At 37.8% G+C, this 13,853-nt stretch overlaps 1 protein-coding gene across 5 annotated transcripts in view; it reads left to right on the plus strand.

Moving 5' to 3' along the window:
• asb3 (ankyrin repeat and SOCS box containing 3) overlaps positions 1-13,853 on the plus strand; it is an 88,384-nt gene that overhangs the window by 57,548 nt on the left and 16,983 nt on the right. For all 5 annotated transcript variants that reach the window (XM_078556992.1, XM_078556989.1, XM_078556991.1 and 2 more), the window contains exons 7-9: positions 9-206; positions 6,869-7,120; positions 12,815-12,948. In XM_078556992.1, coding sequence (XP_078413118.1) covers positions 9-206; positions 6,869-7,120; positions 12,815-12,948 — 584 coding nt within the window. The remainder of the gene's footprint in view (positions 1-8; positions 207-6,868; positions 7,121-12,814; positions 12,949-13,853) is intronic.

Consider the following 13,853-nt stretch of genomic DNA (forward strand, 5'->3'; position numbering starts at 1 on the left):
TCTGGCAGGGTGCTGGAATTCTTAATACCAATCACTGATCGAACATGTGATACAGGGAGGAATAAGGTGAGCCCAGTCTATTCAGCGGTGTATGGAGGACAGCAAACGTGTTTAAAAATGTTACTACAGGCAGGCTACAGTCCTAACGCCCAGGAGTGCCAATTGTATGAGTGTCTATCACCATTGTGCATGGCTTTTTCTCGGAGGTAAGCTGTTCAACTTTTAGAGCTTTGATTTCAATTTCTGCAGAATTGTAAAAGACACATGCTGTGGCTATAGCTGCATAGATATTGCAATACTGTATTACATATATATATATATATATAAATAAAATGGGACCACATTTTATGTTGAGCGGTGAACAAAGAGCACCAGCCATTAATTGCACTTTGCCCACAGATTTTCCATGGAGTTTTGCATGTGATCAGAAAACTATTCCAAAGCAGTGCTTTCTACAGGAGATCTGGCACCTGTGAACAGGGCAACTGTGAATTACCTTAACCAGTCAGATTGATGAATGGTTACTGAACAGCACAGAGTCTTGACCCGAAGCACAAGTTAGCATTTTAATTCAATCATGTACATAAAGCAAATTAGAGAGGGGGAAAAAAAGATTGAGAGAGATAAGAGACCAAGAGTAAAAGTTTTTGTTTACATTTAAATTTTATTAAATCCTCATTATTACAACAGCAGCGACTTGTATTTATGTGGCACTTGTAAGCTGACAAAAAAGTCCCAAAGGGCTTCACAGGACCATCACAAAACAAAATTGCCACGAACCACATAAGGAGATGTTTGGCAAATAACCAAAAGTATGGACAAGCGTGTGCCTTAAACGAAGAATAAGTGATATAGAGAGGTGGAGGAAATTCAAGTTTAGGGCCTTGGCAGCTGAAGGCAATGCCACCAGTGGTAGAGCAATTAAAATTGGGAAAGCTCAGAGGCCAGAATTGGGGCAATGCAGTTATACAAACATACAAAATAGCAGAGTAGGCCATTTGGCCCCATCAGCCTGCTCTGCTATTCAATAAGATCATGGCTGATCTGTTTGTGTTTCTAATTCCACGTTTCCATCTACCCCTGATAACCTTTTGATTCCCTTGCCTAACAAAAATCTACTTACCTCAACCTTAAAGATATTCAAAGACCCTGTCTCCACCGACTTCTGAGGCAGAGAGTTATCTGAAGGTTGTAGGGCTGGAAGAGATTAGAGATGGGGAGTGGTGAGTCCCTGAAAGGATTCTGAAACACGGATGAGAATTTTAAAATTGAGGCATTCCTTGAGGGGAAACCAACATTGGTCACAGCGAACACAGGAGTGATGGTTGAGCAGGACTTTATGCGAGCTAGGACATGGGTAGTACAGTTTTGGATGGCCCCAAATGGAGGGTGGAGCCTGGGAGGCCAGCCATGAGTGCATTGAAGCAGTCAAATCTAGAAGTAACAAAAGCATGGATGAGGAGGGATATTTTACCTTTGTCACAGTCATGTGCAATGTAATTTTTGACTTTGATAAGAGCTGTCTTAGTACTCTGGTGGGTGGAACCTGCTTAAGGATTTGAACATGGAGCTGTGGGAATACTGGGCATGGACCGTTCATGGACTTTGGAGAGGAAAAGGGAAGTTAAAAATGGAGCAGTAGTTTGCAGGGTTGGAGGGGTCAAGTTTTTTAAGGAGGGGCGTTGTTGGCATATTTGAACAAGATGGGGACAGTACAGTAAAACCCCAATGAGTTGAATGCCAAGGGATTTGCCCACAAATTTTCATTAAGCTGAGCTCTGTGATTGCTGAGGAGGCTACATTCCCACATGAATGCATCTCCATGTAATCTGCCTACAAATACCGTCTATGTCAAAAGCAACAGATTCAAATGCCAAATGAAAACACAGTAAAGCAGTAAATGTGTGACGAGGAACTTATTCGATTTGTTCACATCTTAAAATGGCCTCCGCTTGCATAAGGCCGGAGCTTTGCATTGAAAAATGTCGGGAGTTAGCTCTGGTAAAGCTCTAATCTTTTTTGCTTAGCTTGTTGTCTTCGGACGTACGCGATACAGTCCAGGGTGTCATCTGTGCCGGCAAACATGTTGTCGTGCTGCAGTGCGAAATCCCAGATTTCTCTATGGCCTTTGTGGCATCGGCTAGGGAAATAGGTGGGCGAATGGCCGGGCATTCTTCAGACTCTTCAGGGCTTGCCCAGTGCTCCTTGATTTCAGGCTATTGTGTGGCCCAACTCTGCTCTGATTTGTCAGTGTGGTCATATGACAAGCTTAGACAAGTTCATGTAATCTGGAAATACCAGTGCAGAATTGCGATCTATTTTTGATTGGGCATTAAATATTTGCCGTAACGCTCGGAATATCTCTTATGCTCTTCTTTGAAAAAGTGCCACAGTATCTTTTGCATCCACCTGAGAGGACGGACAGGGCCTCAGGCTTTGACTGTCTGAAAGATGTCTTCTCCAATGGTGCAGCACTACCCCAGTAATGCACTGGAATGTCAACCTAGATTTTTGTGATTAAGCCATTGGAGTGGGTCTTGAACCCACAACGTTCCAACTCAGAGTTGTGTGTGCTACCAACTGAGCCACAGCCACAGATATCTAGATAAGGGAATGCAATTGATGCATTATATTTACATTTTCAAGACATATTTGATAAAGTGCGATATAAGCAACACAAAAGAAAAAGTAGGAAGTAGTGGTGAGCAGTTTTTCAGACTGGAAGGAAGTGTACAATGGTATGTTCCCCCCCACCCCCCCAAGGATAAGAGTTGGGTCTCTCTGCTCTTCGTTTATAAATATTCAGGATCTGGACTAGGTATGCAGGGCATAATTTCAAAGTTTGCAAATGATACTTGGAAAACGTAATAAACTTTGAGGACAACAGTAACATACTTCAGGAGGACATGGAAACGTTGGTGAAATGGGAAAACACAACAGATAAAATTTAATATAGTGTTGTGTGATGTGATTAGTTTTGGTAGAAAGAATGAGAAGAGGCAAAATAAACTAAATTGAGCAAATTTAAAGAGAGTGCAAGAACTGAGACCTGAGGGTTTATGTATATAAGTCTTTGAAAGTGGAGGGACAAGTTCAGAAGACTGTTAAAATGGTTTATGTGATACTTGACTTTATAAATGGAGGCATTGAAGAAGGGAAGTTATTCTAAACCCTAGGCCAAACCATCTTTAGCTGCTTCACCAATGACCTTCCTTCCATTATAAGATCCGAAGTGGGGATGTTCACTGATGATTGCACAATGTTTAGTACCATTTGCGACTCCTCAGATACTGAAGCAGTCCATGTCCAAATGCAGCAAGACCTGGACAATATCCAGGCTTGGCTTATTAAGTGGCAAGTAATATACATGCCACAAGTGCCAGACAATGAACATCTCCAACATGTGAGAATCTAACCATCGCCCCTTGATATTCAATGACATTACCATTGGTGGAATCCCCACTATCAACATTCTGGGGATTACCAAAGACCAGAAACAGAACTGGACTAGCCATAAAAATACTGTGGCTACAAGAGTAGGTCAGAGGCTAGGAGTCACCTTCTCTCATTCAATTTTACACGCCCCATTAATAATCATTCTATCTCATTCAAGGTGCCTGGAGAAATCTTATGGCCCAATACAACGTTCTCATAAGATCTTAAAAGCATAAAACAACCGTTTCCATTTGATTTCAAGGCATTAACACTTGTTTATCTATTCCTTAATTTAAACAATTCTTTATTTCTCAAAAATAACCCATGGCATTGTGCCTGACATTTTATCATTCCAAATTTACACACACATTCAAATGCCATTAACAACCTTCAATTTTATTTCTCTCCCCAAAAAACTAGACTGCTTTTCATTAGTTTATTGCAATGAAAATTTGATTGCTCCTTTAATGTATTTGTTTATGCTCAAAGATGCCTCATGAAATAATAGTATGAGGTTTGAAATTGAGTTTTTAAAATTGAAAAGTAAGGAAGAATTACCGAAGGTCAAAAGTGTAGAACTGAAAAGAAATGAGATGGGGAAATAAACTGTGCTGGAAGTAGCATTAGAATTAGCATATTGGGTGGTCTGCTATTTTGCTGATTTGGTTCTACTTTCCATTGTTGAAGTTTAGACCATCAAAAACCTGGAAAACTTTCAGCTTTGCCTATCCAAAACTGGAGACCTGAACACCTATTCTTAATATAGAAATGGTATTGTAAGCCAGGATTGGAAATTGCTTCAACCACTATCTAAGGAGAGTGGCAGTAGAAAAACTCATAACAGCTGTATACTAATTAATGTAATGAAGGAGCCATACAATTACATAGAATTATATAGGATCTACACAGACGCAGATCATTCAGCATACCTGTCCCTGCAGTTTTTATGCTCCACACTAGCCTCCTCCCACTCTACTTCATCTAACCCAATCAGCGTAATTGTTTATTTATCTTTTCCCCCTGAGGTATTTATCTAGCCTCCCCTTAAATGCATCTTGAAGAAAGTTTGTGGCAATTCTTACTTTTATTTTTTTCCCCAGATTGTCCTTGGACTTTTGCATTCTCCAAGGATTAGTGTTTTAGGCAGTGGAATTGAAAGTGTTTAGTCAAGATAGTACAGCCATCGAATTAGTATGTTTGTAATTTAAAATATCCTTTTGAATTGGCTCTCCTTGTTCCATTATTCTGACTTTTAGTTTATTCTGTTATAGAAGATCTTAAACTTTAAAAAAGCCAATTGCATAGGTATGAGGGGACAGCTACCTGCGATTTATTGGGAAAATAGATTTAAAGGTATGGCAAATCTACAGTGGGAAACATTTAAAGGAATAATTCAAAATGTTTAACAAATATATATTCCATTGAAAAACAAACTCAGTGAGAAAGATCCATCTATGGCTTACTAAGGAGGTTAAGGATAGCATTAGATTATAAGAGGCTATAATGTTGCAAAGAATAGCAGTAAGTCTGAGGAGTGGGAGTGTTCCAGCAAAGGGCCACCAAAAAGTTGATAAAAAGGACAAAAATATAGCAAACTATACAGAAATATAAAAACAAATTGTAAAAGCTTTTACATGTATATAAAAATAGAGAGTAGCTAAAGTAAACATTGGTCCCTTAGAAGCAGAGCAAGAGAAATTATCATGGGGAATGACGAAGTGGTAGAGATATTGAACAATTTTTTTGTGTCTGTCTTCACCGTAGAAGATCAAGTTACATACCAGAAATAGATGGTAACCTAAGGCTAATAAGAGTGAGGAAATTAAGGTAATTAATATCAGCAGAGTAAAAGTACTGGAGAAACTCGGATTTGTAACACCACTATTCAAGGAAGGAGGGAAAGAGAAAATGGGGATTGTAAGCTAGTTAGCCTGACATCAGTCATAGGGAAAGTGCTGGAATCCATTAGTAAGGAAGTCTTAATAATACACTTAAAATAGAGTATGATCAGGCAAAGTCAATGAAAGCAAGATACTGCGAATGCTAGAAATATGAAATAAAAGCCAGAAAATGGTGGAAAAACTGAGTAGGTCAGGCAGCATCTATGGAGAGAGAAACAGAGTTAACATTTCAAATCTGTATGACTCTTCAGAGCATAAGAAATCCTGGAAAATCCTGTTTGACAAATGTATTAGAGTTTTTTGAGTATGTGACTAGTAGGGTAGATAAAGGGGAACCAGCAGATATGATATACTTGGGTATCCAAAAGACATTCAATAAGATGCCATGCAAAAGGTTAATACACAAGAAAAGGGCTAATGGAGTTAGAAGCGATATATTAGCATGGATAGAGGATTGTTTAATGGACAGAAAGTGGAGAGTAGGGATAAGTGAGACATTTTCAAGTTGGCAGGCTGTGACTAGTGGAGTGCGACAAGGATCAGTGCTGTGGCCTTAACCATTTACAATCTATATGTATGACTTAGATGAAGAGACAGAGTAATGCATCTAAGTTTGCTGACCATACAAAACCAGGTGGGAATGTATGCTGTGAGAAGGACACAGAGATTGCAAAGAAAAATAGACAGGTTGAGTGGGCAACAAGGTGCAGATGGAGTATAATGTGGGAAAGTGTGAGGTTATTCACTTTCTTCATATGAGTAAGATAGAGTGTTTTTTAAAAAGGCGTGAAACTTGTAAATATTGATGTTCAGAGAGACTTGGGTGCACTCATACAAGGAGCATAAAAAGTTACTATGCAGGTACAGCAAGCAATTAGGGAGGCAAATTGCATGTTGCCTTTATTGCAAGGGGATCGGAGTACAAGAATAAAGAAGTCTTACTACAGTTGTATGGGGTTTTCATGAGATCACACCTGAAATGCTGTGTGCAACTTTGGTCTCCATTCTTAAGGCATTGAAGTCAGTATAGCAAAGGTTCACTTGATTGGCCCCTGGGATGAGGGGATTACTCAATGAGAGGCTGCGTAAATTGGGCCCATATCCTCTGGAGTTTAGTGAATGAAAGAGATGACCTTATTAAAACATTCAAGATTCTGAAGGGGCTTGACAGGGTAGATAGATACCGAGACGTTGTCCCTGATATATTGATAAAGGTATTGAATGGTTTACGCCAGAGTGATTTCTTTTTGTTGTTCTGGAGCAAAATTAAAAAGAAAATTTGCTTTCTTATACTTGTGTTCCAGATAGAGCCATAAGCTATATCATAGCAGCTGGCAAAACTGGCCAATTGTTTGATTTGCATATGTAAAATGATTGGATGCATATGCATTTATTCATTATTAATCAACCTTGGAAAATGGCTCAATTGATGAATGATGATGATTGTTACATGTTATGTGTGTCCTGAAAAATAATCTGTTTATATGATTCAGCAAGTCAGACTAATTTTGCTCATTTATTTTATTCCCCAGATTTTTCGCAATTGTTTATATCCTCCTTAAAGCTGGAGCTGTTGTAACAGGTCTTCATTATTGTTATTGCCTGCAATATCAGAGCTTCCATTTGCTGCAGTTTCTTCTGGCACAGGGTTACATATTGCCATCGGACCATCATTTGGCTGACATTGCAAAGTATGGATTATCATCAGAACATCAGTATAAGCATTGGCTGCCTCATCTGTTACTGGCTGGATTGAATCCTGTTGATCTGCTTAGTGAAACATGGTAAGTGACAAGGTCAGAGATGTGCCTACTTGTTATTTTAAAATTACAATAAAATAATTGCAAATGGCTTCTTTATAACTAAAATAGTAAGACAGGAAATAGACATGTTGGTTGAAATATTATCATTCCAGCCCACTTTGTTTGTATTTAACTAATGAGCTTGAGCATGCAATGTTGTTTCATTATTTGCAAGCCTCATTTGGTAATGGATATCACATCCAAGACTGATGGTAGAGAACAGGCTAATATTCCACAGGGAATGATTAAAATATTATGTATGCAGAAGTGTAGGGTTGATTTTTAAATGCCAACTTAAGTATGGAGTTAACCATTTAATGTGCTTGTTAATATTGTACCAAGCAGAAGTTTAATGTTGCATATCAATGTACTAATACATTTCTCAATGTTGCAGTTAGATTTTTTTTCCATCTGTAACTTTTTCTAATTAAAGCAGCATTCACAATCTAATACCTGACCTTTGTTTGTTCCATTGGAATGAGTAGCTTCACTTGAAAGCTTATTTTTCCACCCCAAGCTCCAGATACAAGACATTGTAAGATCTACCTGTTATACAATGGTTCACCTGCTACACTTTAAGTATTTTTTGAGTCAGTAAAATTACACAGAAAAAAGCAATAAAAAGCAGTAATTAGCAAAAAAAAAATTTTAATGAAGAACCAAAACTCAAGTCTACAGTTTGATATTTCTGAGAAGCTGTTAATGATAAACAAAGGAATAGATACCAGCGCAAAGTGTGCAAAAAGAAACCTTGGCGATAAAATTCCTCAATCTTTCTCTGCAGGGTAACAGTGTCAGAGCAGGATTTATGCCCGAGGCTTGGACCTGACCCTGATTCTATTGCAGTATCCAATGTTAGATTATTATAATAAATCAGACAAATGGCCATGCCGTATGGGTGTATCTTGGATGTCCACTGGAAGGTAGGGTGTAAAATGTGATTGCAGGATAACCACTCAGGAGAGCTGATTATAAGAGAGATGATATTGTGTTAGTCTGTCATCTTCTCGGGTGTTCCAGGCCAGTGAAGCACCACTGTGGGGTCTACTTATGTTTCTCAATTGACTTGGATGCTGGTATTTTGCTGACGTCTAGGTTCCTTGGATCAGCGTAGATTTTGGTGGGTGATTCGTGTGCTGTTCCTCTATCTTGATGTCAGGGCTGCAATGCAATAGACAGAATGTTCGACCCGCCCTTAGTTTCAGTTGGAGAAGCCAACCTTGGATCTTTGGGATAGAGACTTGGTATTATTGGATTCCAACCAATATATTGCTCTCTTGCCTGTCTTCTCCTGCTCCTTTTATTACAGACATTTCTGTGTTCTAAAATAAAACAGTGGGAGTTATATTTTTCATGAGCATTAAGCAGTCTTTGTCACTAGAAGATTAAAGCATGACAGAGACAGAATCACCAAATCAAAGGAGACTACATATTTAGTGCAAGTTATAAAAAATTCCTCCTCGTTTTCTTGCACAGAAGAACTCCAATCAGGAGCATTATAGAGAGCAGGTAGCAGGGCTCTGTTTTCAAGTCTCTAGCATTTAAAGAATGTAGTTATGTATATGTGATTTATTTTAAGAATCTTATTGAAGGCTAACTCCAGCTTAATTTTGTTCAAGGCCCAGGGATTTGATTTATTTTGTGTACTTTTTTTTAAGCACACTAATCTGTTAGATTTTTATCTGTTTTAATGCAGTCATTAGCCCAACAAAATAGATTGGGAATGATAGCATTTAAATGGTAAAAACAAAAGTTTATTCATGTCAAAATAGCGCATTAAAGAAACTAAATCCGCTAATCTATTTATTTGGGTTTTTTTTTAAGAAAAGTAATGTATATATTTTCATGATATGCCAAGAATGCATAAATGCAATAAAGATATAAATCCCAGAGAAACTATAATCCAGAATTCCAAATTCAGTATTTTTCTCCCCCGCCCCATGCATGGAGGAAGATAGAGGACTAATTCTCAGATTCCAAGGCAGATCAAGGAATAATTCAAATGTTGCTGAACAACCTCGGAAGATTAACATGCGTTATTTTGGGACATTTATAAGAAGGATTTTAACATAATATCTGCTTCAAACTCTATCTTGATGTTTCCACTAAGAGCCTGTTTGGTCTAAAAACAACCAATACAAAAGCAACTTGAGATAGCAGGGAGGAAAAATTTAGGTAAGACACACTAAACAATGGGGAAAATTACTTTTACTTATGTACCAGATGCATTATAACAGTTAAAAGAGGAAAATGTGCAGGTAGTTTGTTCTGTGCAAAATTACAGCAATTTCTATGTACCTGCACTTTTGGAGCTTCACAGATTTTAGCAGTTGAAACAAAGGATGATGCAAATATAGACTAATCTTGGACTGAAGTTATTTTATGCAAACTTGCTTTGAATTATACAAATGTTTACAGAAATTGAGAGCTGTATGAGTAAGCTATTGTGTTAGAGGTTCTGGGAATGATGAAGTGAGTGCTGTAAGAGTTCAAAATTAAGCTTATGTTGTGCTTCTGTTACTTGGGGACTATAGTTTACCAATCCAGTCTGTGCTTAATAGTTGCTTGATTATACCTCTTTGAATAAATTATTTCAAAAATAGCAAATGTTTTTGCTTGCTTCATGACCGCAGCAGATAACAAACACTGATCATTCTCTACTGATATATTCATTAAAGACAAATATCTGCTCCTGCCCTTTATAAATAGTGAAATCTGCTTTTTGCATGTAATGACTCTTCAGCTAATCATGCTTAAACTCAAAAACTAGTAGATATTTAGTTGTAAAAATGATTAATGACTATAATAAATATTATCATCTAATTAAAATTCAAATCTTTTCGCTTTTATTTTCTTCCAATGATAAGATTTCATTAGGAAGGTTGTACATTATAAATCTGACCGAGTGCTTCCAATTTGGAGGTAATTTTGTTCATGATGAAATAAAGCAGCACATTAATAGAAAGTAAATGCCAACAATGTATTTGGTTGATTATTTGTCAGGTATTTCAAGGTATTATCATAAAAGGTAATCATTGAGTTTGTTTGTTACTGATGTGTTGTCCAGTGGTAAATCTGCTTGTCTACAATTGTAAGGCAAGTTCACTGTTGCGTGAATTGGTGCAATGTAATATAATCTATCACTAGGAAACTCATTTCCTTGTTTTTTCCAGCATTAGTATGACTGATTATTTTGTTTAACCCAAAAGGCCAAGAGCCTGTTGCTGATAAACCTGGAAAGTATACTTTATGGCTGTCTATTTGAGCTCTTTTAAAATGATCCCTTCATGCAAAAACTCATTTGGCCACCACAAAGTTTGTAGACCTTTTTAAATATTATAAATAACACTTATAATTTTAACTTCTTACTAAAATATTATGATCAAATATATTAATTTTTACATTATTCAAAAGTTGGTGCAGTGTTCCTTGGAAAAGAGGGTGACCTCCCTGGGCAGGATGACATTTGTTGTTGTGTCATCTCAATCTTTTCTGTTCTTCTTTGTGTGCAAAATTTTCATTTGTAGCAAAGGTGCATTTGGTCTATCCTTTAATTACAAAAATTGACTCTGTTCACATTGCACGTGTAATGAAAATTTGATTTCCACTATCATCCTCAACTTTGGTTGCTCACTGCTTTTTGAAAGAGATCCCTGGTTGTTTATCAGGCTTTAAATCTGTACGAAGTGTAGCCCAATGCTTACTCTGTTTTATACCAGCGAACATTGTCACTGATGCTTCTTGTCAGAAAATGATGTGGTGTGAAAAATCTGCCATGGCTCTCAATTCGACACTTAATGAGACCAATTTCAGGTATCTGAGCTGGTTTTACTGAAAAGGGAGGAGGTTTCACCCTCTCAGAAAACACAATGCTGTCTAAAACCTCTGTTCAGCACCAGGTGGGTTCAATGACTTCAACTCTAGAAAAGGCTTGGGGAAGGCACTTTGTTTTGTACCAGCGCTTGTTCAATGCATCAGCTTAGTATCAGCAATTTTACATTAGAAGGAACACCTTTGGTATTGATCCAAGCAAACAAAACCAACAGTGAATATTCTTCCCCTCATCTGTATATTTTTTGGAACAAAGTGGAAGGAGATCACTTTAGATGTTTGATTAAGGGATGCCATCATCAGGGATTACGTCCTTGCATCCAAGTCGGTCCTTCCAGTTAGTTGTGATATTTTCTAGTCCAGTAATTTTATATGTAGTGAGTTAGTGCTCACACTGAAGGTCAAGATTAACAGATTACTCCCTATTGCTTGAAGAGAAGATTCTATTTCATAGAAGTTTACAGCACAGATGTAAGCCATTTGGCCTGTTATATCTCTGCTAGCTCTTTGTCCATAGTCTTGTACATTCCTCATCCTCAAGGATCTGTCCAGCTCCCTTTTACAATTATATATGGATTTAGCTTCTACCACCTTTTCAGGTAGAGCATTTTCGATCCTGACATCTGAGTGAAAAGATTTCTCTTTATCTCCCCTTCCCATATCTTTTTTCCAATGATTTTGAATCTATGACCTTTAGTTATTGGCCCCCTTGGATTTTTTTTTATTTAGTTGCTCTACCATAGCCTCTCATCAGCATCTTGAAAACTTCTATTAGGTCATTTGTAACCTTTCCTGTTCTAAGAAAAATAGTTTGAATGCTTACAACTTCGCCCCATGACTGAAGTGTCTCATCCCTGGTAACATCCTGGTAAACTTCCTCTGTCCCCTTTTCTAAGGCCTTTATACCCTTCCTGATATGGTTTCCAAAATTGTCCACAACACTCCAGCTGAGGCCTAATTAGTGATTTATAAAGTTCTAGCGTGACATCTTTGCTTTTATGTTCTATTCCTCTATTTATAAACCCAGATAACCCATAAGCCTTTTTAACTATCTTATCTTGCCCTATATGGACACCAAGATCTCTCTCCTCACCTACAATTTTCAAAATTGTACCACTTATAGTATACTGTTTGCCCTCGGAAAGTCTATCACTTCACACTTTTCATTGAGCTCTACCTGCCCATTCACCATCCCACCATCCCATCCGTCATCCTGAAGATGATGACTATCCTCATCATGATCTACAACTTTGCATAGTTCAGTTCTGAGCCTGAGTTTCCATGCATCTCAGACATTTCACATGTCTTAAAGGGAAATTCAAAATGGAAGCACTGTCTTGGACAATTGAGGCAGTGCGCCCAGGAAACTAGTTGGTCAGTGTAGATCTCCAGATGTTTGGTGCAGGAGAGTCCAATCCATTTGACATACCAACAGATTCAAACTTTGAACAATGCAGTTATTCTTCTTGCTTGAAGGGCACCAATAGTAATTTGGTCTAATTTAATTTTTGCTTCTGAGGTGCAATCCCGATTGTTTATTGACACAGTTATCATGTAGTTCTCAGACTTCAACATTATGTATGGATTTGAATTGCTTGGAACAGAAGAATTCATTTGGGCATGATTTTGTTGTTTATAAAAGCAATGTACTGAAAATACACAGGCCCAATCCATTTTCTTGACAGAGAAGTTATATTTTTGTAGTGTACCACTCATCAATAGCAGTAGAGCTCCTTTGCAAATGCTGACTGATCTACTATGTAATTCTATCATTTTCTGTTTCTATTTAGATTTTCAGCATTTGAAGATTTTCTATTTATGTATCATTTGTTTTTTGCTCTGCAGGTTGAATACTGCCAATGATAACATGCTTAACTTTACACTTGAGTTTACAAACTGGAAGAGACTTCCTTCAGTTGTGGGACAGATTCTTTTCTGTCGCAGAGCAAACTCCACTTGGGTTCACCAGAAATATTTTGGTATGTAAGCTTTCTAAGTGCAAATTGGTGACATGCAGTTGAGTTGCTGTGACTTTAGTTAGACACAGATTCTTACTGAGAACTGAGGTCGCTAAATTTAGAACAATCATAAATATTGTTTTTGAAAAAGTTTCTGTTTGAGATACGCCAACCTATTTATACAACTCCCACTGCGCTTATTGCTTTTGTCTGTGTTGAATCCTCTTGATCTTGTCGAGCTGTTTTTTATTCTCCCTTCATGGTTTTAAACATGTTTATTTGCTTTTGTTTATCTAGAAATTGCTGTCTTTTTTGACTCATAATTTGTTCAAACTTTCTATTTGCTGGAGCACAAGTGTTTTATACAATTTTTACCTCATGGTTTTCATCATTGTAAATGCATCAAATGCTACCTGTTTCTTGGTCCGCTTTCTTTTGATTGCTGTGCGCTTCAGTTATCATTTAATATGAATTATAACTGAAAGCATTCATGTTTACATTACATATTAGAAAATAAACCAGAACTTATAAACAACCTCTGTTCTTTCGAGAGATAACAATCTTGGGGACAGGGAGGGAAGAGGAAGGGGACAGGAGAAGGAAAACTGGATGGAAGATGTTTGAATGATGAGTGGGAGGGAGTGGAACACTTCTTGGCCCCCTGGGGCCATCTGGAAGTTGGTGGGGAGTGTTGTTCAGTGAGCGCAGAAGGGAGGTAGCAAACCCTGATTGATCCACTGACTCGCTCACTGGGCAAAATGGCAATGACAAAAATGCTGCTGATGGGAGGGTTGTGGGAGAAATCAGCAAGCTTGGTCAGTGAGGGTGGGTGCGTGAGCCAGGACCGGTGTTAATTAATGGATGGATGGGGGCACCTTAGTGGCTAAATTTCAGCTTGATGTGGAAAGGGCAATAAATGACGGTGA

Source organism: Cetorhinus maximus, chromosome 14 (genome assembly GCF_964194155.1).
Source record: "Cetorhinus maximus chromosome 14, sCetMax3.hap1.1, whole genome shotgun sequence".
NCBI lineage: Eukaryota > Metazoa > Chordata > Chondrichthyes > Lamniformes > Cetorhinidae > Cetorhinus > Cetorhinus maximus.